The sequence below is a fragment of the Acinonyx jubatus genome, chromosome D2, assembly GCF_027475565.1.
Source record: "Acinonyx jubatus isolate Ajub_Pintada_27869175 chromosome D2, VMU_Ajub_asm_v1.0, whole genome shotgun sequence".
In the NCBI taxonomy this organism is placed as follows: Eukaryota; Metazoa; Chordata; class Mammalia; order Carnivora; family Felidae; genus Acinonyx; species Acinonyx jubatus.
This window is the reverse complement of record NC_069393.1, coordinates 57,152,694-57,178,849: the sequence shown is the minus strand read 5'-3', so window position 1 is coordinate 57,178,849 and position 26,156 is coordinate 57,152,694. Positions and strand designations below refer to the sequence as shown.

Here is a 26,156-nt window from a genome sequence, read left to right as displayed (position 1 = left end):
ATTCGAGGGCTTCAGTTTTGATGCTATTCCTATTTAGCTTAATTGACATCCCTAGTTTATACCACTAGTGTCCTCCTTGGCCTGTAACAGAATCTTAGTCTGCCCTGAAATCCTTTTGCTTTCTAACATTCTTTGCTGGCCATCTCACAGCACAGGCACCACTGTCCTTGCTGAACGTTACAGTTACAACATGTAATTACAGAAACAAGTGTTAGAGTCTGTCTTCTGCTGGGAGTTCACGTCTCAGCCCCACCATTTACTAATAGTATAACTTGAGGTGAATTACCTAATCTCTCTGAGCTTCGGATTCCTTATTTATAAAATGAAGATAATGACACCTGTGTCAGTGAGAGAACATAAATAAAACCCTTAAAGAACATAGTAGGCCTGGAACATAGTAGGTGCTCATAAATTGTGATTTCTTGGTCTTTTGTCCACCCGCCTCCCTTCAGCCTTACAAGTTATTCCACCAGTCTATCATTGCATGGTCCCCTCTCTCCTGAGATCCAGATTGACCCCCACTGAACATCTGCCCTCAGGCCCTGTGTCTGCAGGTGTGATTATCTACGTGGAATGTCCCATCCCTTCCTCCTCTCCCACCCTCCCCTGCCTCCCCCTACTCCATCTGAGAAGCAAGGTGCTATCTAATGGCCACTCCCAGACTGTCTCTCAAGCTAGAAACCAAGTCCTTCTACCATAATGTGCCCTTCCCTCACCTGCCTTATCTGTTCATTCTCCTATGGAGGCCTCAGGCTTAGAGATTGTTAGGGCATGCCTGTTAGGGTTTTGCCCTTAGTCCTAGAGTGTGGGCCCCTCCTCCTGAGAGGTGGGCCTTACTTCTAGGGTGCAGCTTTTTTGATGTTTCAGTGCAACATGAAGTGTTTATTGAATCTCTTAACTTAGAGGGACTCAAATTTCAAGCCGTGTCTTCTCAGCCCCAAGCAGTTGCGAATATCTGCCAGGCTTTTTGGCCTCTAGCTGTTACTGCTTTCTGCTGGCTTCCCGGAGTCTCATCACCTGCATGCATAGTTCAAGGATTTGAGGGGAATTTCTGCACAGATTTTGGGCTGCTCTCTCTGTGGCTTCCTCTTTTCCAGGATTTCACTCATAATACCTAGCCACTTCACAGCCCCAGAAATGAGCCTTTGACTCTTCAGCCCAATAAGATTGCCAGTTGTTGGCTTTCCATTTTTGCTTGATTTTCCTCACATTCTAGAAGACTAGGGATTGACTTCGGGGTGTAAAAATTGGATAAATATGGTTCTTACCTGGTTTGCATCCCTTGTTTTGAGTCCTATCCCCTCTAGTTTTCGGCCTGCTTTTGGTTGCTTTCCAATACCTTCACACAGTTACTTTAAAAAAATGCCTTATCCAGGGTTGCTAATAGTTATCAATAGGGAGGTTGGTACAATGAAAGCTGCTCTCCCACTGCTAGACCAAAAGTCGGCACCAAGGATTTACACTTGCTAGTAACATAAATGGTTGTGATGGGAAAGGGACACGGTACCTCAAATTCCGTGTTAACTATGGGTTAAGTGATATTAGGATATGTAAATGAGGAATTGTTACAGAGAGGAATAGGATATGGAATTCAGGTGAGAGTCCAGGCTTGGAGGTTCAGGATTGGAGGGCTCAGTAGCATCCTTCTGTCTCACTACACATCAGCAAGCCCAGTGTTTTATAAATAATGGGTAACCACCCATGACTGGGTCTTAAAGTCTCTTCCGTGGGTTATAAGTAGCATTCTTGAAAAATAAAAGTGAGTAGAAAATTTCGTAGCACATCTCGTGTAGGAAAAGTATGCATGTGATACTTTCATGTGTGTGTGAGCGTGTGTGTATCCACATGCATGTGTTACATGTCATGTATATACTGAGTCACAGTGTAAAGTGTGGGCTACCGTAAAAAAAAAAAAGTTTGAAAAACACTTAAATCTGACCCACCGTTTTTATAACCAAAGAGCTGGAGCACAGAGAAATTGAAATATATGTCCCAAATCAGTCCCTAGGTCAGGAATAGAATCCAGGTCTCCCGATGCCCAGACCAGTGCTTTTACTGCGTCACCAGGGTTGAAGCCAGAAGCACAGCTCTGCGTTCATGCCATATAAATGAACCTAGAAAAAGCAGAAAGTGTTGTATTAGGGAAGTCAGGGGAGAGACTTCAAGTGGAGGGGGGCGTAGCCGTGTAACATGCAGCAGAGATACGGGAGGCGTGTGGACCAAAGAAAGACCTTGCATTTGCCAGATGGGGTGAAGAAGAGGAGCAACCAAGGTGCAAAGCACATTACATGGGGTTTAGGAGGGAAGTGGTGATGAAGATATACACGCGATTCCTTTAAAGTTTGGACAGTAATTGCCATGGAACAACAGAATCCAGGGAAATCTGTTTTGTTCTCTCCCAAGATGGTAAAAACCAGCACAGATTTGAAGGCACTTTTGCCAGTGTTCCACAGGTAGCGCAGTTTTTAGGACTCTGTGGGTCAAGGTTTCTTTTCACTGCAAGTGTACAAACATGATGTCTTTGTAGCTGCAGACTGTATTCAAACTATTGGAATAAAATGTCTGCCAGTCAATCCAAGACATTAGCTCTTCATCCTGGCTAATTTCATATGCTGATTAGAAGCCACGAGCGCAATAGATGCCAGGAGGTCTCTGCCACTCTGGAGACAGGGGCCATACTCCTGGGAATTAACTGGGCAGTAACTAATGGCCAGCAAAACAGACTGTGGAATTTCACTGTGGGTAGGATGAGTCGTGCTGGTGGAACCACTGTCATTTACGTGCTGGACATTCTCAGAGCACCTTGTGCCGCTCTCTCTAGTTTCATTCTCTTATAATAAATATTAGCCACTCATCTATTTTTATCTAACAGAACCGTACTGAGCACCAAACACTGTGTTACATTCTGGTTCCACCTAGATTGCCTGAAGATCCTGAGGAGGGATGAGGCTACTGTTCCGGTACAAGTGGGCTGCAACCAGCTGCCCTTGGGCCCAGCTCTTCACTTTTTGCGTCTCCTTCAGGGACCATCTTTCTCATGACGTTTGTACCCTTCTCTGAACTTCTGCATGGTCGCCTCTTATTGCAGACCAGCACTTCCCATTTACTCATAGTTTCTGCACCCTCTTCACTTTTCATTACATATAACCATACTCGTCCCAACACTGTCTTTGCGACATTATTGCAACTTCTGCTTCTATTTCTGTCTGACCCGGCTGATAGTTCATAATTCAGATTCCAAGGAGAGTGAGTGTAATTGACTCACCTTGTGTTTTTTTTAGTCCTCATCATATGAACTAACCATTCATTGATTAGGTACAAATCCCTGGTCCAAATGGTAGAGGTGAAGTCCAGGATGGGGGGGTCACCTGGTTGAAATCACGGCTACATGGATGACTGATGGCCGATTTGGTATGCAGTGGGCTCGAGGGGGCAGGCGATCTGAGGCTTGGCTGGCCCAGACCAACCCCAGGATGTGGAACTGGGTGGAGGTATCTTTTGGCTGTTACAGTGGCAGGGTACAAGGACTACTTGGGCTTAGAAGGCAAAGGCCAGGGACTCTAAAATTCTTCAGTGTGTAGACCTGTCCTATGCAATGTAGAATTGTCCTGGCCAAGATGCCAGCTGTGTCCCTATTGAGACACTGGAGAAGATGGATAAGACTTGTGCCTGCATTCAGGAACTTGCGGTTTCAAACAGAAAACAGCATATAAGCAAATAATTAAAATACAATTTTATAAGTCCTATAAGGGGAACTATTAGATACCTTTTCCCCTACTTGGCCCTATTTAAACTTGTGTAAACTTGTGTAAATTATTTAATCCCTCTATGTTGCAGTTTCTTCGTCGGTAAAACCAGATGATGTAACTATGTGGCAGTATTATGAGGGTTAAGTGAGTTTATAGATACAGAAGTACCTAGAACCGCACAGTAGAACCTGGCGTGTAGTAATGCAAAATAAACATGAGCTGCCATCATCCTTTCACCAGTATACAGATCCCGCATCCCCTTTGAATGCAGTTCAACAGGGATTTGGTAACTAGAACTTGTACTCAGCACTGTGCCAAGTATTGGGGGTATCCGGAGAAGGATGCCTCCCCCACCCCCAACACACACACAGAAGTTTCCAGATCAATTGAAGAGGCAAATGTAAAAATATGAATAATGTAATAAAGTACACGAGTATTTGGTTTAGATGGTGAATGCTGTGGACAATCAGAAGAGGGAAAGCTCAGTCTTGAGTTATGGGAAAAGACTTAAGGAAGATGTTTGAACTTGAGCTAAAGCTGAAGAGAGTGAGTAATGGAGGTTGACGTAGGCAGAGAGAAGCAGGGAGAACATTCCTGGTTGGGGAAACTTTATAAGCAAAGATACATGGTTGTGGTGACAAGGAGGAACCACAGTGTGTGGAGACTGGAGTATTAAAATCTTAGAAACCAGGTGCTAGTTTGGAGCAGAGCCTGAGGAATAAGGCAAGCTGGATCTGCCTGTGGGGAATCATCTCCTCGCTTGTAATCACTGAAACTGTGAGTGGATACGTTCTCTGAGGAAAGGAGCAACTAGGGAGAAGATCAGGTGTCTGAGAACTGAGCCACAGTTTGGGGGAAGGGGGAGGAGGAGGGAGGCCAGCAAGAGGCATAGGGCGAGATCATTATGAAGAGGTCAGGAGAAAACCAGAGAATTTAAAATAAGAGAGAATGGCCAGTGCTTTGAAGTGGCCCAAGGAAATCCAGGATAATGCCATTGGATTTGTCGAAGAGGCTGTTGGTTGACTGAAAAGACAATATTGTTGGAACCGTGATGATTCAGAATTACTTGCAAAGGACTTATATGGGGGATGCAGTCATAGAAGGAGGGCATGAAGACCACTCTTTCAAGACCTCTCACAAAAAGAACCAAAGACCTGTGACTGTAGCTGAAGGGGCACAGAGTTGGACACGGCTTTCATGTGTTTACTTTTTAAAATCAAGGTGTTGCTTGTTGGAGGATAGATGGGTAGGTAGGAGGTAAAGGAGAGGAAAGGGTAAATATGTGGAGGCAAAAGGCAATATATGTAGGGCCATATATCCCCAAGAGCTGGGAGAGAATTGAAGTCTGGGAAAGAAAATAAGATGATCCTGTGGTTGGAATGATCTAGTCTGGCAGACTCCCACCCAACCCAGAGACCTTGCCTCTGCCATCAGGAGCTGTATTCTCAAGGAAGGTTGTATGTTTTTTCCACAAGCCATTACCTAAATTGTTTTCGTATAATGTTTCATCAAAAACATAGGAATATTGGCCTGGGAAGATTCCAGGTCTCTGTAAAAGCAAAAGATATGAAGGAAAGGCAAGACGTCGAGTGTGGATAGGAAGAGGTGCCCTTGTGGGGCATCTCCTTTCACATGGACCTGGGGATATTAGAGGGTACAGTGGGAGGAGGGGTGAATCAAAGCTGCTAACTTGCAAAACCATGGCAGGCCTAGCCTTAAATGGAATGTCAAAGTGGGAGCTCAGAAACTTGACATACCCAGCCTGATCCCCCAGAGCTTTCCAATTTGATTATTTCCTGAGAAACCAGGAAGTGCCCATGCTGGGCATGACCATCAGGCTGTAAAGCCATAGTGCCCACGCACAGTGATTTCTGGTGGGAAGGGACATGTCTGTATACGTGGTTCCACAGCGGACCTCATTCCACCATATCAAGAAACCCCTTTTTTCTTTTTCTTTTTTTTAAGAAACCCATTTTTTTTCTTATCATAAACCAAGAGGAGACCAATAGAATATATTGCATTTCATTGAATCTAAAACACCATCTGTTATAAGACACTGAATGATTGTATGTACCAATAGAAAGAAAACTTCTGATTAAACATTACCATGCTATTACTTGGAAAACATATCTTGCTTTCAGAAATGCTAAAATGTGCAAAACTGTGCGTCTTAGTATCTACTGAAATGTGGAGATGCTTCTACTCAGTGCTGACCTTCCAGCAATACTTAGACAAAAAATATTAGAGAATTCTTCTAGCTCTTTCCTCAGTGATTTGGAGATAGGGAATTCAGTTTTCTTGCTCTCCAGCCCCTGCCCTGCATAAAAGAAGATTTAAACCTCATTTACCCCAGTGCCATAGGGGTAACTATGTACAAAATTGTAACTGAAATTTTCATAAAAGTTAGGATAGTTCATGATTTTTCAAAAATCTTTGGGTAGGGGCGCCTGGGTGGCTCAGTCGGTTAAGCATCCGACTCTTTTTTTTTTTTAATTAATTAATTAATTAATTTTGAGAGAGAGTGAGCAGGGGAGGGGCAGAGAGAGAGGAAGAGGGAGAATCCCAAGCAGGATCTGTGCTGTGAGTGCAGAGTCTGACCCAGGACTCAATCCTACAAACCATAAGAGCATCACCTGAGCTAAAAATCAAGAGTTGGATGTTCAACCGACTAAGCCACCCAGGCGCCACAAGCATCTGACTCTTGATTTTTATAGCTCAGGTCATGATCAAAGGGTTGTGAGATTGAGCCTGGTGGCAAACTCCATGCTGGGCATGGAGCCTGCTTAAGATTCTCTCTCTCCTCTCCTCCCTAAAAAAAATAAAATAAAAAAAAAATTTTGGGTAATGTCTTCTATCCCAGCTATAGCAGAGTAGTGCTCAGGGCACTCTAAGTTATAATAATTGTTGCCATTTATTAAGTACCAGTTGCTGTGCTAAGAACTACGGATTAGGTATGCACAAAAGTCCAGTGGAGTCTAAGCTTTGTGATGGTGGTAAAGGTAGCGTTTCTAGAACCCAGCAATACTTGGCATATCGTAGGTGCTCAGTGAATGTGTGTTGTCAAATTCTATTTTGGGGCACAGAATATGTACATCAAAAAGTAAACACCCTAGGGTTTTAATACAGTGTTCTGTTCCAAATTGAGATAGTTCCGCTCTATTCCTAGTTTTCTGGTACTTATTACTGTATATGGATGTCAGATTTTTACAAATGTATTTTTTTCTTTATCGATTGACTTGGTCATATGATTTGATTTTCAAAAGTTGAACTGGCATCACACACCTAGAATAAATGTGACTTGGCAGTGTTTTTTTTAAAAAAAGATAAAATAGTACCTATTATTTTGTATTGCTGCTTAAGGAGGGAAGTTGAGAGAAAAGTCTAATCCAGGGACTAGAGAGGCCTTTGTATGGCTGGGCTTAAAGGACAGTAGGTGAGCAGAAAAGCAGGGACACCAGCTGAGCTTGTCATGTTCAAGGATTAAGAAGGAAACAAATACTGGAAGTACACTGTTCTAGGTTCCATAATAATCGCAGCATATGCCTAGTCCTCAGGGCTCACTAAAGGAAGTGGCCAACTGTCTACATGTGTCCAAAGACACTTACAAGTGGCACTTCTTGTGGGACTAGTTAGAAGTTGATGTGGTTGGGGTACGTGGGTGGCTCAGTCGCCTAAGCGTCCGACTTCAGCTCAGGTCACGATCTCGCAGTTCGTGGGTTCCAGCCCCGCGTCGGGCTCTGAGCTGACAGCTCAGAGCCTGGAGACTGTTTTAGATTCTGTGTCTCCCTCTCTCTCTGACCCTCCCCCGTTCATGCTCTATCTCTCTCTGTCTCAAAAATAAATAAACGTTAAAAAAAAAAAAAAAAGAAGTTGATGTGGTTACTCCAAACTGAGAGGAGTAAGTTAAGTAACAGAGTAGGAAGTCATGTAAGATTTTAGATCTTGGAAGTGACCAACAAGTCCCCTTTGTTACATATACATGGAAACAATGGCCCAGAGAGGTCATGTAACATGTCTAAGATCACACAGGTAGGAGGGGAGGCAGGGCTCGATACCAGGGCTTTTGTAGTTTGAGGGCTATATTCACTACACCTGCTGCCCTCTCAAGATCTAGAAGTAGCATCATTGGCAGGCCCAAAATGGAAGCCAGGGGAGATCTAGGAGATGCCCAGAGCTTGTTTAAACCAACATGGAACTTATGATTGGGGTCCTAGGGAAAACATGATTCATATTTTCCTTGTATTGAGGTTTTATATTTTTCCATGTGTCAACTAGAAAATAAGATACTAGTATATAATGACAGATATCCAAAGTTTAATGAGATTTTACCATCAAAATATTGGATCATACTTGGAAATAATCTTTATTTTGAGAGATTGGATTCATTGAAATAAATATAACCAAAACCCTTAATGCTTAAGTTGATTCAATGTTTTACTATTCTTTTGTTTCATGAACTTATGTTTTGCCCGTTCAACTAGATTAAGTCAAATGGAAATAACTTTAAAGACATCTAGTTTAGCCCTATTCTGTTTGCTGTTCTTGAACACGGGACAGATGAAATGACTTTCCTGATGAGACTAAAGAAAGCTTTTGAGGGCATTTCAGCTTTCTCTACGTTTGCCCCATCGCCTAGCACTCTGGTAGCTCTCTATTAAGTATTCATAGAGGGGCCCCTGGGTGGCTCAGTCAGTTAAGTGCAGACTCTTGGTTTTGGCTCAGGTCATGATCTCATGGTTCATAAGTCCGAGCCTCACATGGGGTTCTGTGCTGACAGCATGGAGCCTGCTTGGGATTCTGTCCCTCTCTCTCTCTGTCCCTCCCCACTTGTGTGCACTCCGTCTCTCTCAAAATAAATAAATAAACTTAAATAAATATTCATAAGTTTTATAGTTATAACTTGAACAAGATTATAATTCAGGTGAATTGATGTGGGGGAATCACAGTTATAAAAGATACATAAAATACTGTGAGGGCAAATGGAAGGACTAAAAGTAAACCATCTCACAGAAGTTGAAGAAAGTCTAGTTTTATAGAGTATGTTAGAAAAATAGCCAGAGGGGCACGGACATGAGCAAATTTTGAAACATCACTGTAGTGTCATTATTAAAATTGGAAATATAATGCCAGAAATGGCCCTGTGCATACAGAGAAGACATAATCCAGAACAGGCCTTGACCCTTCACGGAAAGCACTGGTCTGGGATGCTGGTTTTGAATATGTAGCTTTATCAGCCCTGTGATCACAGGCAAGCTATTTCACTGGTTTGTGCCCCTGTTTCCTCATTTGTAAAATGTGAGCAATAATAAGTTCCTTCAAGAGACTTGGTAAATACAATATCAGATGTGTGTGTGCTTAGAAAATAAAGCTTTGTGTATAGAGTTTTGTTGGTTGACTATAATCAAAGCTTGCTTATTAAACAGTGATAAATTATTTTTAGTGAATTATTTTGTGAAAACTATCTTTGCCCTCTTGATAATTTCATTTCTGCTGCCTAAGGATTAAATAATAATAATAATGTCACACCAACAGCACACCCCTCTAGGATTTATGTGTATTTGGTAAGTGTCCAAAAATGGTGTTTGAGCTGGTCCTAGAATTAAACTTCCCATCCTGGCAGTGTAAGAAATTGCAGACTCCTGTACTTTGGGCACTTGACTCCTTTGCCCTCCTGAAGGCCACAGGGCCTGGAAAAGGAAAGGAGAAAGGAGAAATTTTGAGCTGAGCTTCCCCTGAGGTGGAAACTTTCCCAGCAGGGATTGTGCTGGAAGCTGCTTGCCAAAGTAGGCGGGTGGTTAATGAGTACAAGCCACAGGGAACGTTTTTTTTCAGTTGCTGTTGAGATTTAGGACCTAAGTGTGATGATTCCTCTCTGAAGTTGGGTGGCTGTGAGCCCTGAGGAAAAGCCAGTGACCACAGCCCCTGACGTTTTACTTTGAGCAAACCTTCTCCCTGTAGAGTTTTGTAGGTGCTGGAGGTGAAGACTTGGTGGGGGGCTGGGTGGCCTGGCCTGAGTCGTGTGGAGATCAGGAAAACCAGGATTTCTGATTCCTCCGGTTGGGCCTGGGGGGAAGAAGAGCAAATTTACAAAAGGTAGTGTGGTTTTGCTTTTCTTAGGAGACTGGCAAATTGTTGCTTCAGCAGTGTCTCCTTGCCCACGTTCTTCAGGTCAGGAAAGAAACCTCAGGTTATTAAAAAGCGAGGAAAGAATTTGAAATGGATTAACAGAGTAATTGAGAGCTGCTGGTATTAGAATATTCTCATCTTCTAGCAGATGTTCCCCCCCACTTTATTATTCTTTGTTATATCAACATTACATGTTTACTGTAGAAATACTAGGAAATACAGTCAAAGAAAGGGAATGATACCTGAATTTCCATCACTATCAAGACTTATGCATTTTCAAATATACACACTGAAAGTATTTTCCCTTTTTAACAGAATTACAGTTCTTTCATTAACTATTTTGTAACATGCTTTTTCATAGACAATATTCCATGTTAATAAATATAAATGTGTACTCAGGGGTACCTTAGTGGCTCAGTCGGTCAAGCGCCCAATTCTTGGTTGTGGCTCAGCTCATGATCTCATAATCTCACAGTTCGTGACTTCAAGCCCCACATCTGGCCCTGCACTGACAGCATGGAGCTACTTGGGATTCTCTCTCTCTCTCTCTCTCTCTCTCTCTCTCTCTCTCTCTCCCTTTCTCTCTCTTTCTCTGTCCCTCCCCCACTCATACTCATGCTCTCTCTCAAAATAAATAAAAAAGAACTTAAAAAAAAATAAATGTGTACTGAATGGCTACAATAGTAGTCTGTCATACAGATATATGACATACTTTATTTAACCAGGCCGCTTTTTGGAGAAAGTTTGGCAGTTTCTGGTTAGACTGTTTGTAAATTTTTTTTACACATTGAAGAACTTCCCTATATGTACATCTTGTGCATTTGTCCAATGATTTACATGTAATAAATTCCTAAAAGTAGACTCCTGGGTTAAAAGGTTTGACTTTTTTTTTAAGAAGAAGAGAAAGCATTAAAAGTTTTACCTGCTGCCCTATCCCTTTGGGTCCCGTGTCTTTCAGGGTTAACAAGAAAGAGCTGAGGTTTTGTGAAGGGGGCTCTCCCCTTCCCTGGGAAAGATGATTGATATGTAAGTCAGAAAGCTGTCAAAAGACAGGATAAGATAAGTCTTTTCCTTTGTTTCACATGTGTTCAGCCATAAACTATCCAGAATACCATGGAATATTTACTGTGTATTACAGTACTAGATTTGATTCTGTCTGAAGGATTATTTACATGATACTAAATGGGGTTTTATAGATATAATCACAGGAACATATGCAGATATGCTTCAGTACGTAATTGTTCACTTAATGGTGGGTAAACTGTGGCTCTACAGGGGTTAAGTTGTGCTTTGGAGCCACTCTGTTTTGTTAGTAGCTACCGGGTGGCCCCCAGAACCCACAGGTAGAATTTAGGTCACAACTCCCATGATTGGCCTGGAGGCAGAGTAGCTATTGGTCAGGGGCCCAGACAGGAGCCAGTCTTGAGCTTACTGGGCCAGTTACTGAGTTTGTCTTCATTCCTGCTCAGTATAATGGGCACAGTGTGGTTGTGGTGTTATGAGGATTAAATAAGCCAGTATTTATAAGGTGCTTAGATCAGCACTTTACACACACAGAAAGTGCCATAGAAGTATTTGTTAGAACATAAAGCTGAAAGGAGCTGCGCTAGATGGTGGAGGGAAGCCACAATGTGGGCTCCCAACCAGATGGGCCTCACAAGTGAACGGTGAGATTTTATTTTATTTATTTATTTATTTTTCAATATATGAAATTTATTGTCAAATTGGTTTCCATACAACACCCAGTGCTCATCCCAAAAGGTGCCCTCCTCAATACCCATCACCCACCCTCCCCTCCCTCCCACCCCCCATCAACCCTCAGTTTGTTCTCAGTTTTTAACAGTCTCCTATGCTTTGGCTCTCTCCCACTCTAACCTCTTTTTTTTTTTTTTCCTTCCCCTCCCCCATGGGTTTCTGTTAAGTTTCTCACGATCCACATAAGAGTGAAACCATATGGTATCTGTCTTTCTCTGTATGGCTTATTTCACTTAGCATCACACTCTCCAGTTCCATCCACGTTGCTACAAAAGGCCATATTTCATTCTTTCTCATTGCCACGTAGTATTCCATTGTGTATATAAACCACAATTTCTTTATCCATTCATCAGTTGATGGACATTTAGGCTCTTTCCATAATTTGGCTATTGTTGAGAGTGCTGCTATAAACATTGGGGTACAGGTGCCCCTATGCATCAGTACTCCTGTATCCCTTGGGTAAATTCCTAGCAGTGCTATTGCTGGGTCATAGGGTAGGTCTATTTTTAATTTTCTGAGGAACCTCCACACTGCTTTCCAGAGCGGTTGCACCAATTTGCATTCCCACCAACAGTGCAAGAGGGTTCCTGTTTCTCCACATCCTCTCCAGCATCTATAGTCTCCTGATTTGTTCATTTTGGCCGAACGGTGAGATTTTAGACACGGTGGGAAGGGCTCTTTATCAAAGCTGTCATCTCGGAGATTGCTCAAAATTTCACCAATACAGACGTTTCTTAGTATGACAGTTTATTTTAAATTACTGGCAATACATTAATAGATTCTTGTGAGATTAAAAAGTGCTGATTCAGGGGCACTTGGGAGGCTTAGTCGGTTGAGTATCCGACTTCAGCTCAGGTCATGACCTCAGGGCTTGTGAGTTGAAGCACTGAGTTCGAGCCCCATGTCCCCATGTCTTGGAGCTCTGTGCTAACAGCTCAGAGCCTGGAGCCTGCTTCGGAGTCTCTGTCTTTCTCTTTCTCTCTGCCTCTCCCCGTTCATGATCTGTCTCTCTCTCAAAAGTAAATAAATGTTAAAAAAAATTTTTTTTTTAATTTGCAACTACATGGATGGAACTGGAGGGTATTATGCTAAGTGAAATTAGTCAGAAAGACAAATATCATATGACTTCACTCATATGAGGACTTTAAGGGATAAAACAGATGAACATAAGGGAAGGGAAACAAAATTAATATAAAAACAGGGAGGGGGACAAAACAGAAGAGACTCTTAAACAGAAGAGACAAAACAGAAGAGACTCTTAAAAACAGAGGGTTACCGGAGGGGTTGTGGGAGGGGGGATGGGCTAAATGGGTAAGGGGCATTAAGGAATCTACTCCTGAAATCATTGTTGCACTATATGCTAACTAATTTGGGTGTAAATTTTAAAAAATAAAAAATAAAAAAAATAATAAATTAAAAAAAATTTTTTTAAGTGCTGATTCAGCTCAGGCCCCCATTGAGCCTTCTACCCTCAATCCAATTCCCTCCTTGAGGTGTGAGGGCAGTGTGTTCCCCTTCAATCCCTTTTCCTTTGGACTTCTGTATTATGTCCATTTATGGAAATGTGTAGTGATTTTTTGCAGGATTTCTTTTTTCTCTTTTCCCTTTTCTCTATTTTGTCTTGCAAAAAATAACCTTTTGTTCTGCAACTTTCTTTTCTTCCCAGTTACTTTCCAAGTGTCAGTGTTTGTGAGCTGTGAGCAGGGCTTCGGGTCCCTGTGAACTACTCTGTGCGGTTCTTGCTGTGCTGGGAGCAACCCAGCTGAGATCTGCATTCTGTTAGCAGTAGGGTAAGGTCCCCAAAGAAGGAGGTCCAGGTCCCTGGGCAAAGCCCCAGCCTGGTGGGCTGGCCTGGGGGGCAGGGGGATGCTGCAGTAAGCCAGGTCCTAGGGCAGACAAAATTGATAAAGTTCACCCACTTCACAGCATGGCCTCTTAAGGGAGAGGTGGATGGGCCTTCAGAATTCTTCCCTAAAAAGAGCATCCCCCAAACAAAGCTTAGTAGGGGCAGGCAAAGTGAGAGGTAATATTCTTGGGTTAAAAACCCCTGAAGTGAAATTGCGATGGTGTCAGGAGCAGGAAAGGAATGCGAGAGGGGAAGGGGTCTGAGCAAAGCTGGGCTGCTTTCTGCAGCTCGGTCCCTCTGGAGGATTCCAGCTCCATCCTTTAGAACCTCCCGGCGCGATAGCCTAGGGGGCTCGGGCGATTCATATGTAAATGTGGGAAAGCCTGGGGGAAATGCCTACCCTATTCAAAGGATTTGGGGGTTGTGGAGCATTCCAGAGCCCTGGGAAGACCATACTCGGCCGGTTACCCTGGGACACACACGTCCTCACCCCAGCCTTTTGGGGCCGCAGGTGCCTCCTGGGATGCTGGGCCCGGGGCAGCAGGTGGGGCAGCCAGGGCAGCCTGGGACCTTGGGGCAGTTCTGAGATTTTCGCCACCAAACCTGGAGCGAGCTTCCAGAGGAAGGAAGAAGTGAGTGGCTTTTCTCTGCTACTCTGCTTTGGTTTGTGAAGTTGCGGGTTCACTGGATCCCTTCCTCACAACACCGTGGAAGGAGCCTGATGACGCGCACTAACCTGAGGGCTGGGGAGATCTTGAGAGGAGGTGGGATCAAGGTTTTGTGGGGCAGGGGGTGGGGGGGCGGTGGGGGGACTGGGTAGGGGAACAAAAGGAAAATACAACCCAGTACAAATTATTTTATCCCAGAAAGTAAATCTGTGCAGTCAGCCTAGGCTCCAGCTCCTAAACACCTCCAGGGCCTTCCTCGGGTGGGGGTGGGGTGGGGTGTGGGGGGGGGGTGGGGGATGGGGGGGGAGGGAATCTGGTCCGCACCCTGCAGTGTAGGCTGCTACTGGGCTTCCTCAGCTTTTATTGTTCTTACGGAAAAGCAAAATGTTGTAGTATCTGGACAGAGCATTTCTACGTGGTGCATTTTACCTTAATCTGGTGCGGACAGCATTTTCTGACCCAAGTTGGGAAAAAAACTAACTTGTGTCAAGTTATTACCTTGTTTATTCCCTCAGCAGCTTGGCAAAGTGAACATTATTACCTTCATTTTACGGATGAGGACATTGAGGCCCAGAGGCAAGAGTGGACTTGCTGGGGTCACCCAGCTAGAGTAGGGAAGTGCAGGGTTCACAGCCCGTCTCCGCTGCAGCTCGGCGAGCGGCGAGGCCACCTTCTCTCACTTGGTTGTCCCAGATACTAAAATTTTAGATCAGACTTTTTCCTTAGGACATATTTGGAATAATAAAAGAGTTTTACATTTGGAGTCCTTTCAAGTCAGATATTTCTAGTTTGACTTAATCTTGAGAAGTCATATGTGTGTAGAGTTTGAGGGGTCATGAAGGGTCATCTACATCTTCAGAAGCATGTAGAATAATTTTGTCAGAATTGCGGATACATCCCACAGGGGTTTTAAATCATGCTAAAGTGTTCCTGTTTTATTATTATTATTATTATTATTTTTATTTTTATTTTTATTTTTACTTAAAGGCGGGCCAAGAATTTATAAGTGCACCTGCAAAAAAAAAAGAAAGCATGCTGGTAGGTTAAAAGAATTGTTACCATTTCTTTTTTTCTCTTTTTATAAAAATCTGAGTTTCTTAGTGTAGGTTGCTGGCGTTTGATTGATGAGTACTTGGTGGTATTCTAAGCTTTCAACTATAATAATTAAGAGAACTTTGATTCCCGAGATAGAATCGTTTCCAGAGAATTTTCAAGATTTGAAGCAAATAAACAAACCCCTGACCTTTTCTAGTTGAGATTCCAGGCTAGGGAGGCAAAATGGTACAGGATTAAGTGCATAGGATTTGGATTGAGATGTATTTAGATTCAAATTCCACAGCTGCCATTTACTCTCTACATAACCTGGGACAAGTGGGGCAACTTCTCAAAACCCAGATTTTCTATTAAATCGAGTAATCATACAACTTCAGAGTTTTGGCATGAATATTAAATGAGTTCAGGGACATAAATATGTAAAGATCATTGCATGCGATAGGGATTCAATAAATGTTCTTCCTTTCAGAACTTTTTAGCCCTACATTAAAAATGAGTTTCTTCTAAAAAAAGCATATCATCATGTTGTACTCCTGAAACTAGTATAAATGTTGTATGTCAATAATACTAAAATTAGAAAGATAATAAATTATTTTATTTTGTTTTTAAAATTTATTTATTTTGAGCGAGAAAGAGAAAGCTAGTGGGGTAGGAGCAGAGAGAGAGAGAGAGAGAATCCCAAGAGATTCTGCACTGCCAACACAGAGCCTGATGAGGGGCTCGAACCCACGAACCGCGAGATAACGACCTGAGCTGAATTGGATGCTTAAACGACTGAGCCAGCCAGGTGCCCCAAAGATAACAAATTTCAAAAACGAGTTTCTCTTCTCAACTTGCCACTTATGACTCTATTTTTTTTTTATCGTTTATTTATTTTTGAGACAGAGAGAGACAGAGCATGAACAGGAGAGGGGTTAGAGAGAGAGGGAGACACAGAATTGGAAGCAGGCTCCAAGCCATCACCCCAGAGCCCGATGCGGGGCTCGAACTCACAGACCACGAGATCGTGACCTGAGCTGAAGTCGGACGTTTAACCGACTGAGCCACCCAGGCGCCCCTATTTATTTTTTTTGAAAGAGACAGAGCATGAGAAGGGGAGGGGCAAAGAGAGAGGGAAACACGGAATTCAAAACAGGCTCCAGGCTCTGAGCTGTCAGCACAGAACCCAACGCAGGGCTCAAACTCATGAGCCACAAAATCATGACTTGAGCTCAATTGCAAGATCATGACTAGAGCCGAAGTTGGATGCTTAACCAACTCAGCCATCCAGGCGCCCCTCCTCAGTTATCTTTGATTGAGAACTGTCTCTCAGGCTTCCTTTTTCTTTCTTTTTCTTTTCTTTTTTTTGGGGGGGGGTAAACTGTACCCCCAATGTGGGGCTCGAACTCATGACCTCAAGATCAAGAGTTGCATGCTCCACCAACTGAGCCAGCCAGGTGTCCCTCTTTGTCTTTCAAACATGACATTTTGAAAAATGCAAATCCTCGGTTTGGGTTTGTCTGATCTTTCCTCAAGATTTGTTTCAGATTTTTTAAATGTTTTTTATTTATTTTGAGAGAGAGCAGCACACAGGGAGGGGCAGAAAGAGGAGAGAATCCCAGGCAGGCTCCCCACTGTCTGCGCAGAGCCCATCGCAGGGCTTGATCTCAGGGACTGTGAGATTATGACCTGAGCCAAAATCAAGACTCTGGACACTTAACCTACTGAGCCGCCCAGACACCCCTCAGATTATGCATTTTTGACTGGGATACCACGTAAGAGATAACTGTGTTGTTTCTAGATATGACAAATGAAGAAACGTGATGTCTCTTTGTCCCTTATTGGTGATGTGAATTTTGATTACTCAGCTATTATACTCTCCCTTTCTCCACCATATAGAGTCACTATTTTTCATTTTTTTAATTAATAAGTGATTTGTTATAACTAACTAAAAACTTTGCAAATATCCTGATCATCATCAGACTCACCACCAACACCAGAAGTCTCTGTTGATGATTTGTGCCTGGACCAAATTTTATTCTGATATTGCAAAATGATGATTTTCTAGTTCCCATCATTTCTTCTGTATTTATTAGTTGACATAATACCATAAGAAAAAACATGGTCTTCTGCCCCATTTATTTATGTACTTATATGTTATCAATATGAACTCTTGGATGCTTATTTTAGTATTAATGGACAGTCCATTGCTGTGCTTATTTGATACTCAGATTGTACCAGATTTGGCCAATAGGAGCCACTTCAAGCTGGCTCCTTGCCTTTTTGAAATGCCTCCATCATTTTATTGAGCACTTTCTTACTTTCTGCCATTAGATGTTTCAGGTTCATCTGTACTTCCTTTGCCTCAGTCTTGCAATTATCCATTTCTCCAAAGAATTCTGTTTTTTTGGGAGGGGGGTTGTTGTTTTTTTTAGTGGAGAATTGTTTTTGGAAACAGAGTACAATTAGAAACTGGGTGCATTCTTTTTTAAACATTGGAATTCCTAAATTCTTAGAGAAGGGGCAGTGGGGAAGATTTTTGGAGATTAAAATCTGATGTGAAAGCCTAGTTTTCCGTAAGTAGTATAAGCACTAAGGTGTTTTGCGTCTCAGATCTGGTAAATATATTCTTGTGATCACACTCAGACTAGTATATTTACTTACCAAATTTGTAGGTTTTTTAAAGTGGATCTTAAGAAATTTGGAATAAACTGAGCAGAGGTTGCTTCGTTGGTGGAATTGTTTTCAGTTGTTTATTTTCGTATTTAATGTTTATTTTAAATGAACAAATGCCATCCCATCTTTATAAATAACTCTCATCATCTGTATCTAATGAACAGGTTATTGTAAAAGCTAATGACAGGGTACATAGTTGTTTTAATTTTTAGATCATGAAGTATGGTTCTATACGGGTTCTTTTGGTTCATGATACCATTAAAAAGAACTTCATCTTTCTAGTACCTTTGTATTTTCTAGGGCATTTGATGTAACAGGGTACTCTAGTCTTCATTAATGTGTTGATATGGAATCTAAATAATTTTTGTATATTTCATTGTATATGTTAATCCTCTATCACAGTGACTGGAGCATGGTAGGCCCTACAGTCTCTCGGTAATTCCTATCTAACTCTTGTCTTCTCCTTAGTTGGCATTGTTATGTTCCCCATAATATTCTTTTTAATTTGCTGTATCAATGTTTTTAACTTCCAGATTGCTATTTCTGCTGCTGACCTCATGCATTGGGTTTTATACCTAATTAAGTGAAAGCAATTCTTTATGAGAACTGCACCTCTCTCAACCTCTTTCCCAAGAGGTTTAGGTTGGCCCTAAAATGGGCCACCTACTCCTTTCTAGGACAAATTCTAGAAATTTTATCACCCAGATGAGAGAAGTTCTCAGCCCTTCGTCTGTTCATGATTAGAACGGACGTGTGACCGGAACTCCTGATGGTTGACAGGTGTGAGACTTTGGTTCTCAAGGAATGTTTTCTGTTCAGCCTAAACTGTTGAAGAGTCTTGCTTTCAACACCCAGAGCTGCTGACTGGTTCTGTCTTTTGTTCTAGAAATGACGCTCCTCTCCTCCCAGTCCTCATCACCTGTGGCCCCTCCTGGGTCTGTGTACACCGAAAACCCAGAGCAGAGGATGCTGGAGAAGAGAGCCAAGGTGATAGAAGAACTTCTGCAGACAGAAAGAGACTACATTCGGGATCTGGAAATGTGCATTGAGCACATCATGGTGCCTCTGCAGCAGGCACAGGTGGGAACTGTGGGAGCAAGTTTGCTTTACCTTGAATGTGATTCTCCAAGCCTGGAGCATTAGGATATGGGCGCTTTCCCCACAAGAGTTACTGGGTTTCAAATAAAGTCTGTGGCTGCTGCTGCCGCCCTTACTTCAAGGGTCCCAACATACCTGTGTTGTCGACCTACCCTTTCAGCACCTGTCCCTTCTCAAGTCCACCGTTAACTTACCAGACTTACTGCAGTAGCTCCCAGGACGTTTCCTGCTGAAAACATTTCCAGGAAGTCTGGGTTGTCACTTTATTGGGAAGGTTGTATAATAATATAATACAGTCTGGGGATGAGGGGTTACAGCCTCCAGCACCTGACTGTACAGGGTGTATTCAGGAAACCCTGACTGTGGTGTATGTGCCAGGTACTTGTCTAGATGCTAGAGATAGGAAAAACCAGTTAACAGCACCCTGGGGATTTACTGTCCTTACTGTTACTTACTTGGCCATCAGGGCTTTGCTTGAGTTTGTACTTCTGGAGCATTCACTCCTAAGAACTAGTATAGGAAGTGGGCACTGCCATCAGATTTTGGGTACTGGATGGAAATTTGTATCCCAATGTAATTATGGACCAAGTTGGTAGTAGTCATTTTACTAAGGTAGTGGAGGAGGGGAGTAAAGCAGAGAGTAATTGGCTTAAGGACAAGTGACACTAAAGAAAATGTTGGCGCCTTCCTATTCTGGGAACTTTGTGACATTGCGTGAAGATGACCTTGAACAATTTTGTACCATCCTTGAAGAGATGTTCCTAATATGAATGATATGTCATTAATTTCATTTCCATGCGTTTTTACGTTTGGTTTCCCTTTCTCAGATACCAAACATTGATTTTGAAGGACTTTTTGGAAATATGCAGATGGTGATTAAGGTCTCAAAGCAGTTATTGGCTGACCTGGAAATCAGCGATGCTGTAGGTATGAGCTCCTGCCATTGCTTCAGAAGCAGCTTCCCCCCCCCCTTTTTTTTTTTTTTTTAAACTTCATGGATAGAAAGTAGGGGGTGAAGTAGTTTCGCTGGTACTAAATGGGAAAATGAAGCTTTGCTAGGAAAATGAAGTTTCAGTTACTTAGTTCAGAGGTTATTTGGCCCCCTGCTTTGATGTGACACAGGATGTTAGCAATAGAAGATATTTTAGATGTCACATGGTCTGATGTTTTCTAGACTGACGGTTGTAGACCATTAGTGGGTCATGAGATCAATACAGTAAGTTGCACCCAGCGTACTTTTTTCAATAAAATAAAATAGAAAATACCAGAGTGTACTATAAATAATAAGCATAGCTACAGGTTTTTGAAACTTACTTCTTATTTCAATTCTACATATAAGTACATGAGTCACAATTTAAAATGTTTTTATTCATGTGGGTCATTGTCAAAAAAAATGTTTGAAAAACAGCGATCTACTTTTAATAAACGAGGGAACTGTATTATCTATTGCTGTGTGACAAATTATACCCAAACTTAGCAGCCTTAAATAAGAAACGTGTATTATCTCACAGAGCCTGTGGCTGAGGAAATCCCAGAGTGGCTTAGCAGGGTAGTTCTGGCTCAGGGTCTCATGAGGTTGGAGTCAAGGTTGGACTCCAACTGCAAGGTTGGAACCCTTGCAGACACCTTACTGTGTCTCACCGAAAGGGGACTGGAGGCAGTTTCCAGAACCAGTTCTGTGTGTGTGTGTTCTGAAAAATAAATACGTGATGACATGGTCCTCTTAAATTTTGCTTTAAGTAAATATAATTTTGAGCGGTTTCATGGAAATTTCTTATAAATTGGATGGATAGTCTCATTATTATTTATTGTGATAAAACTACATTGAGGATACTGAGAAGAAAGTTACTAAACACTCTGTATGTTTATGCATATTCCAAAGGGCCTGTGTTTCTTGATCACCGGGATGAGCTTGAGGGAACGTACAAGGTCTACTGCCAGAATCATGATGAGGCCATTTCACTGCTGGAAATCTATGAGAAGGATGAGAAGATCCAGAAGCATCTTCAGGACTCCTTGGCCGATCTCAAGTAGGAGTTTTGTCTGCTTCACTTCTATCATAAGTCTTTAGTTCTGCCTTGTAGAAGTCATTGCATGCATACATCTAGACTTCTTGTGACACCTATCTTATTTATTTTATTTATTTATTTATTTTATGTTTATTTATCTTTGAGAGAGAGAGACACACACACAGAGTGTGAGCATGGGAGGGGCACAGAGAGAGGGAGACACAGAACCCAAAGTAGTCTCCAGGCTCTGAGCTGTCAGCACATCGCCTGATGCGGGTGCTCGAACCCACGAGCTGTGAGATCATGACCTGAGCCGAAGTCGGACGCTTAACCGGCACCCCAACATCTATCTTATTTTAAAACTAAAGTCCTGTTCTGTCACTTGCTCTTCTTATTCCCTTTTTCCTTGAAAATCTGAAGTGGCTTCCTGCTTTGTGTCTACAGATACAAAAGTGTTAAATTAGCATGTTCAGGTAAGAAGCAGCCAGAAAGATAGTTTGGTCCAAATTAACAAGAGTGTAGGTAAGAAGACCAAATCCACTTATTCTTGACCTTCAGGTGAGATTCTTCTGGAGTTAGAGAGGTAGGTTATAAGGATATAATGTATGTCTAAGTAGATCAAAGTGAAGTTAGGGGCTTATTAACTTTCTAGTGGACTAGATATGCCTCCACAGATATTCATAATTTTCCTTTTATGCCATGTGATTTTTTTTTGTCTGCCCAGCTGATAAGGCATTAGTTGAACTAATATATTCTGAGAAATTGAAAATTGGCATTAGTATCACCTCTAAGCAGCTGTCTGTTTTCTTTTCATGCCCGCCGCCCTGTAGGAGCCTGTACACAGAATGGTAAGTCCCTTGCCCTTGATGCACAGCTCATTTCTTTATTTTCTTCCTTTATAGACAGAAACCTAGGAATAGGTCTGCTGTGCTGTATTTTTCTCCATAGTTCTTCCCACCAAATGACACTTCATGTAATGTTTGCTTGTTGCCTGTCTCCTTCCACCAGGACAGGTCACTGCTAAATCCTCAGTATCTAGAACAGTACCTGGTATTTATTAGGTGCCCAGAAAATATTCGTTGAAAACATAAAATTGGAAAGGAGGGTGAGAGAACACAACTATCTTTATTTAAGAATCACAGACACCACCAATAGGCCCTGTATTATTATTATTTTTTTTAATATGAAATTTATTGTCAAATTGGTTTCCATTACAACACCCAGTGCTCATCCCAACAGGTGCCCTCCTCAATGCCCATCACCCACCTTCCCCTACCTCCACCCCCCATCAACCCTCAAGTTTATTCTCAGTTTTTAAGAGTTTCTTATGGTTTGACTCCCTCTCTATTTTTTTTTTTTACTTCCCCTCCCCCATGGTCTTCTGTTAAGTTTCTCAGGATGCACGTAAGAGTGAAAACATATGGTATCTGTCTTTCTCTGTATGACTTACTTCACTTAGCATAACACTCTCCAGTTGCATCCACGTTGCTACAAAATAGACCCTGTATTATTGACGGTTGATTAAAAGTCTCTGGTTTACCCTCTCTTACAGGGGATGCACAAATTACATTAACCTGGGCTCCTTCCTCATCAAGCCAGTCCAGAGAGTAATGCGCTACCCACTGCTGCTGATGGAGTTGCTGAATTCCACCCCAGAATCTCACCCCGATAAAGTGCCCTTAACCAATGCAGTCCTGGCAGTCAAGGAGATCAACGTTAACATTAATGAATATAAACGTCGAAAGGACCTGGGTAAGAAAAGCATACTTGCCAAAAAGGAGGAATGCCCTTGAGAACGCTCTCCTAATCAGAAGAATTGTTACTTCACCAGAGATGGGCAAGGCAGAGGGTGGGTAACAGGGCTGTGCTTGAAGAAATGGTGGCAGAATTTGGGGGAAATGGGATATGAAAAAGAAAGCAATAACATAAGGAGAGTACAGCCGTGGAGCAGAAGTAAGGCATCTGTGATCAAGCGTAGAGCAGTAAGTCTTCCCCAAGGATGTAAAGACTGATTGGAGTGGCTTATGCAGGCACCGGTGATTCCCTTCGCAGCTCATTGAAGGCGATCCTTTTCCACCCGTGCCTAGATTTGTCCTCCTGCATATGCCGGGTCGGATGTTTTACTACCTCCACTTCAGTTAGGAATTTTCACCTTCTTCCAGAAAACCCCAGTTTGCCCCGTCTCTGGGTCACGTGACTCCTCTCTGGTCTGAGCCCCGCCCCCAGCACTGTGCAGCCAGTTGCCAAACCACCCAGCGCATTCTTTATTATGTGGAATGAAGCAAACCGTTTCTTTTCTTTTTTCATCAAACCTCTTATGAGGCTCTAATTTGAATGCTCGATGAATATGCATGGTGACCAGGCTAACCTGGTTTGTTAGTCATATCCGCAAAGAATGGAGAGTATAACCTCTTTCTCTGCCTTCTGCTTCCACCCCGTCACCCACACTGGTATGTAATGTTGACTGTGCTGTTCAAGCCCTTGGGCTATCTAGCCCTTTGTCTTGGTTCATATCTCCTACTGTAATGTCGTCTTCATCTCCTGCAACAATAAAGTGTGCCTTCGTGGTGCCTCCCAGTTCTCTTGCAACCCTCTGGCATCTCCAGGCTTTTCTTGATATTGTACCTAAGGTATGACACAGTAGTTAGTCACATGACTCCTGTATAGCTTTTTACTGTGTGAGACAATTGGATATAAATATCTCATTTGTGGGGCACCTGGCTGGCTCAGTCAGTTAAGCATCTGACTCTTGATTTCAGCTCAGGTCATGATCTCATGAACTGTGAGATCGAGCCCTGTTTCTGGTTCCGTGCTGACAGCGCAGAGCCAGGTTAGGATTCTCTCTCGCTCTCTCTGCCCCTCCCCAACTTGCTCTCTTTTTTTCTCTCTCTCTCAAAATAAATGAAACCTTTAAAAAATACATTTCAGGGGGCACCTGGGTGGCTCAGTCGGTTAAGCATCAGACTTTGGCTCAGATCATGATCTTGAGGTTTGTGGGTTTGAGCCCTCCATTGGGGCTCTGTGCTGGCAGCTCGGAGCCTGGACCTGCTTCAGATTCTGTGTCTCCCTCTCTCTTTCTGCCCTCCCCCACTCATCTCTCTCTCTCTCTCTCTCTCTCAAAAATGAATAAACATTCAAATGAAAAATACATCCTGGGGCGCTTGGGTAACTTAGTCTGTTAAGCGTCCCGACTTCAGCTCAGGTCATGATCTCACAGTTTGTGAGTTCAAGCATTGGGCTCTGTGCTGACAGTGCAGACCCTGCTTGGGATTCTCTCTCTCCCTCTCTCTCTGCCCTTACCCTGCTTGCTCTGTCTCAAAATAAATAAATAAACTTAAAAATAAATAAATAATACATTTCATTTGTACAGGAGACCATTTAAGATGGTCTTATAAAGCAAGTAGCATTCCTTTCTACATTTTATTGGAGAAGGAAGTGAGGCTTAGAGAAGTCAACTGATTTATGGAAGACCACACCTTGATGAAATGATGGACCCAGGCATTGAGCTCACAAGTTTCCTTGACTCCAAATCTTAGACTCTTCTCCTGACCCTTCTGCTCCCTTTGCTCCTCACCACCCCTAGTCTGCACAGTCTCTCTCTGTGCTTTGTCAAGTATCCCGTCCGTCCATAATGGTGATCTTTATTCATGTTTTGTCTGTAGTCAGTTATGAGCTCACTGAATACAAGCACTAGCTCTAGTTTGGGTGGTTGATCTCATTTTGTGGCTCGTGTTGTAGTCTGTCCATGCTCAGAGAAGGGCTTTCTTGACTCACTCCCTAGTCCTCAAGTACCGAAAAGGTGATGAAGACAGCCTCATGGAGAAAATTTCCAAACTGAACATCCACTCCATCATCAAGAAATCCAACCGAGTTAGCAGTCACCTGAAGCACCTCACTGGCTTTGCTCCACAGGTGAGATTCCCACACTTGAAGGTTTGGCACATCTTCGCAGAGTTTTGGGGTTCCCCAGGGCATCCTGCGTGGTGTCGATTGCATGATTCCCCTCTTAGTACCTCTTTTAGTATTTGTCAGCTGGTGGATACAGGACCCTGCAGCTACTGGGTAGGTGAATCCACCCACCCCACTCCCCCAACCTTCACCCGTGCTTTGGTGAGCTGCTTACGATGTGTACAAAGACAAATCAGGCCAAATCGGTCACTATATCATAGTTAATGTGGTTTTAGACGCCCATGAGGAGCTTATGATCTATTTGGGGAGACAAAATTGTAGACATGAAGCTAGAAGGGATTTAAGAGATCACCATCGTTCAACACCACACGTCACAAATAAAGAAACATAAAGTCTGCGAAATTGAGTAATTTGTAAACAGGTCATGCACATTGCTGAGAGTGGATCTGAAGTCACCAGGCTTCATTCTACTCTTCCATATATGCAGCGTGCAATTAGTGGAAAACAGCAGCTAGAGAACAGTCAGCTGTTAAGTTTTGCAGTTTGTTTTCTGGATGTCGTAGTACTTAAAACAGGACCTCCATGAGAGTGAGCTTCATGTTGGCAAGAGATTTAATCTAAACCTCAAAGAAAGAAGGTAGTTTGGCATAGGGAGAGAGGAGGGTATACCAGACAAGGTGACAGCTTGAGCCAGGGCACCAGGGTGAACAAACATGGTGGGCTCCAGGGACAGGAAGAGAGCAAAGCTGTGAGGGTAAGAGGGTCTGTGTGTATTTTGGAGATCTTTCAGGGTCACATAGGGGTGTTTCGATTCAATTCAGTGTGATTCGGGGAAACCTCAAAGGTTTAAAATTTAGACAAAAGATATTTTTAAGAAAGATGCTTTTGCCCCTAGGATAGGTTGAGAGAGAATCCAAATCTGCTAACAGCACGTGTTTACTGTGAACAGATAAAAGATGAAGCATTTGAAGAAACAGAAAAGAACTTCCGAATGCAAGAAAGATTGATCAAATCTTTTATCCGAGACCTGTCTCTCTACCTCCAGCATATCCGGGTGAGTGAGGACAGCGCTCCGCTGAGAATCACATAGGGTGTAATCTTGTCTGCTTTCCTGCTTGCCAGCGTATTGTGGAATGCATGTTGAATAATCTGGACTCCAACGACCACTGTGCCCGGACATACGTGTTCCTGGGAGCCCTGTAGGTCATTTAAGAAGTGACAGCATTTGGAGGATGAGCACGCTGAGTTAATTCTAGGGTGGCCCAGCTTCTTCCTCCCCCTGGCATCT

At 42.8% G+C, this 26,156-nt stretch overlaps 1 protein-coding gene across 2 annotated transcripts in view; it reads left to right on the top strand.

The window, feature by feature from the left end:
• Window positions 1–26,156, top strand: part of DNMBP (dynamin binding protein) — a 111,367-nt gene that overhangs the window by 70,047 nt on the left and 15,164 nt on the right. For both annotated transcript variants that reach the window (XM_027062831.2, XM_027062832.2), the window contains 7 exons: window positions 18,739–18,932; window positions 19,778–19,877; window positions 20,833–20,980; window positions 21,790–21,807; window positions 22,512–22,711; window positions 24,741–24,871; window positions 25,818–25,922. In XM_027062831.2, coding sequence (XP_026918632.2) covers window positions 18,739–18,932; window positions 19,778–19,877; window positions 20,833–20,980; window positions 21,790–21,807; window positions 22,512–22,711; window positions 24,741–24,871; window positions 25,818–25,922 — 896 coding nt within the window. The remainder of the gene's footprint in view (window positions 1–18,738; window positions 18,933–19,777; window positions 19,878–20,832; window positions 20,981–21,789; window positions 21,808–22,511; window positions 22,712–24,740; window positions 24,872–25,817; window positions 25,923–26,156) is intronic.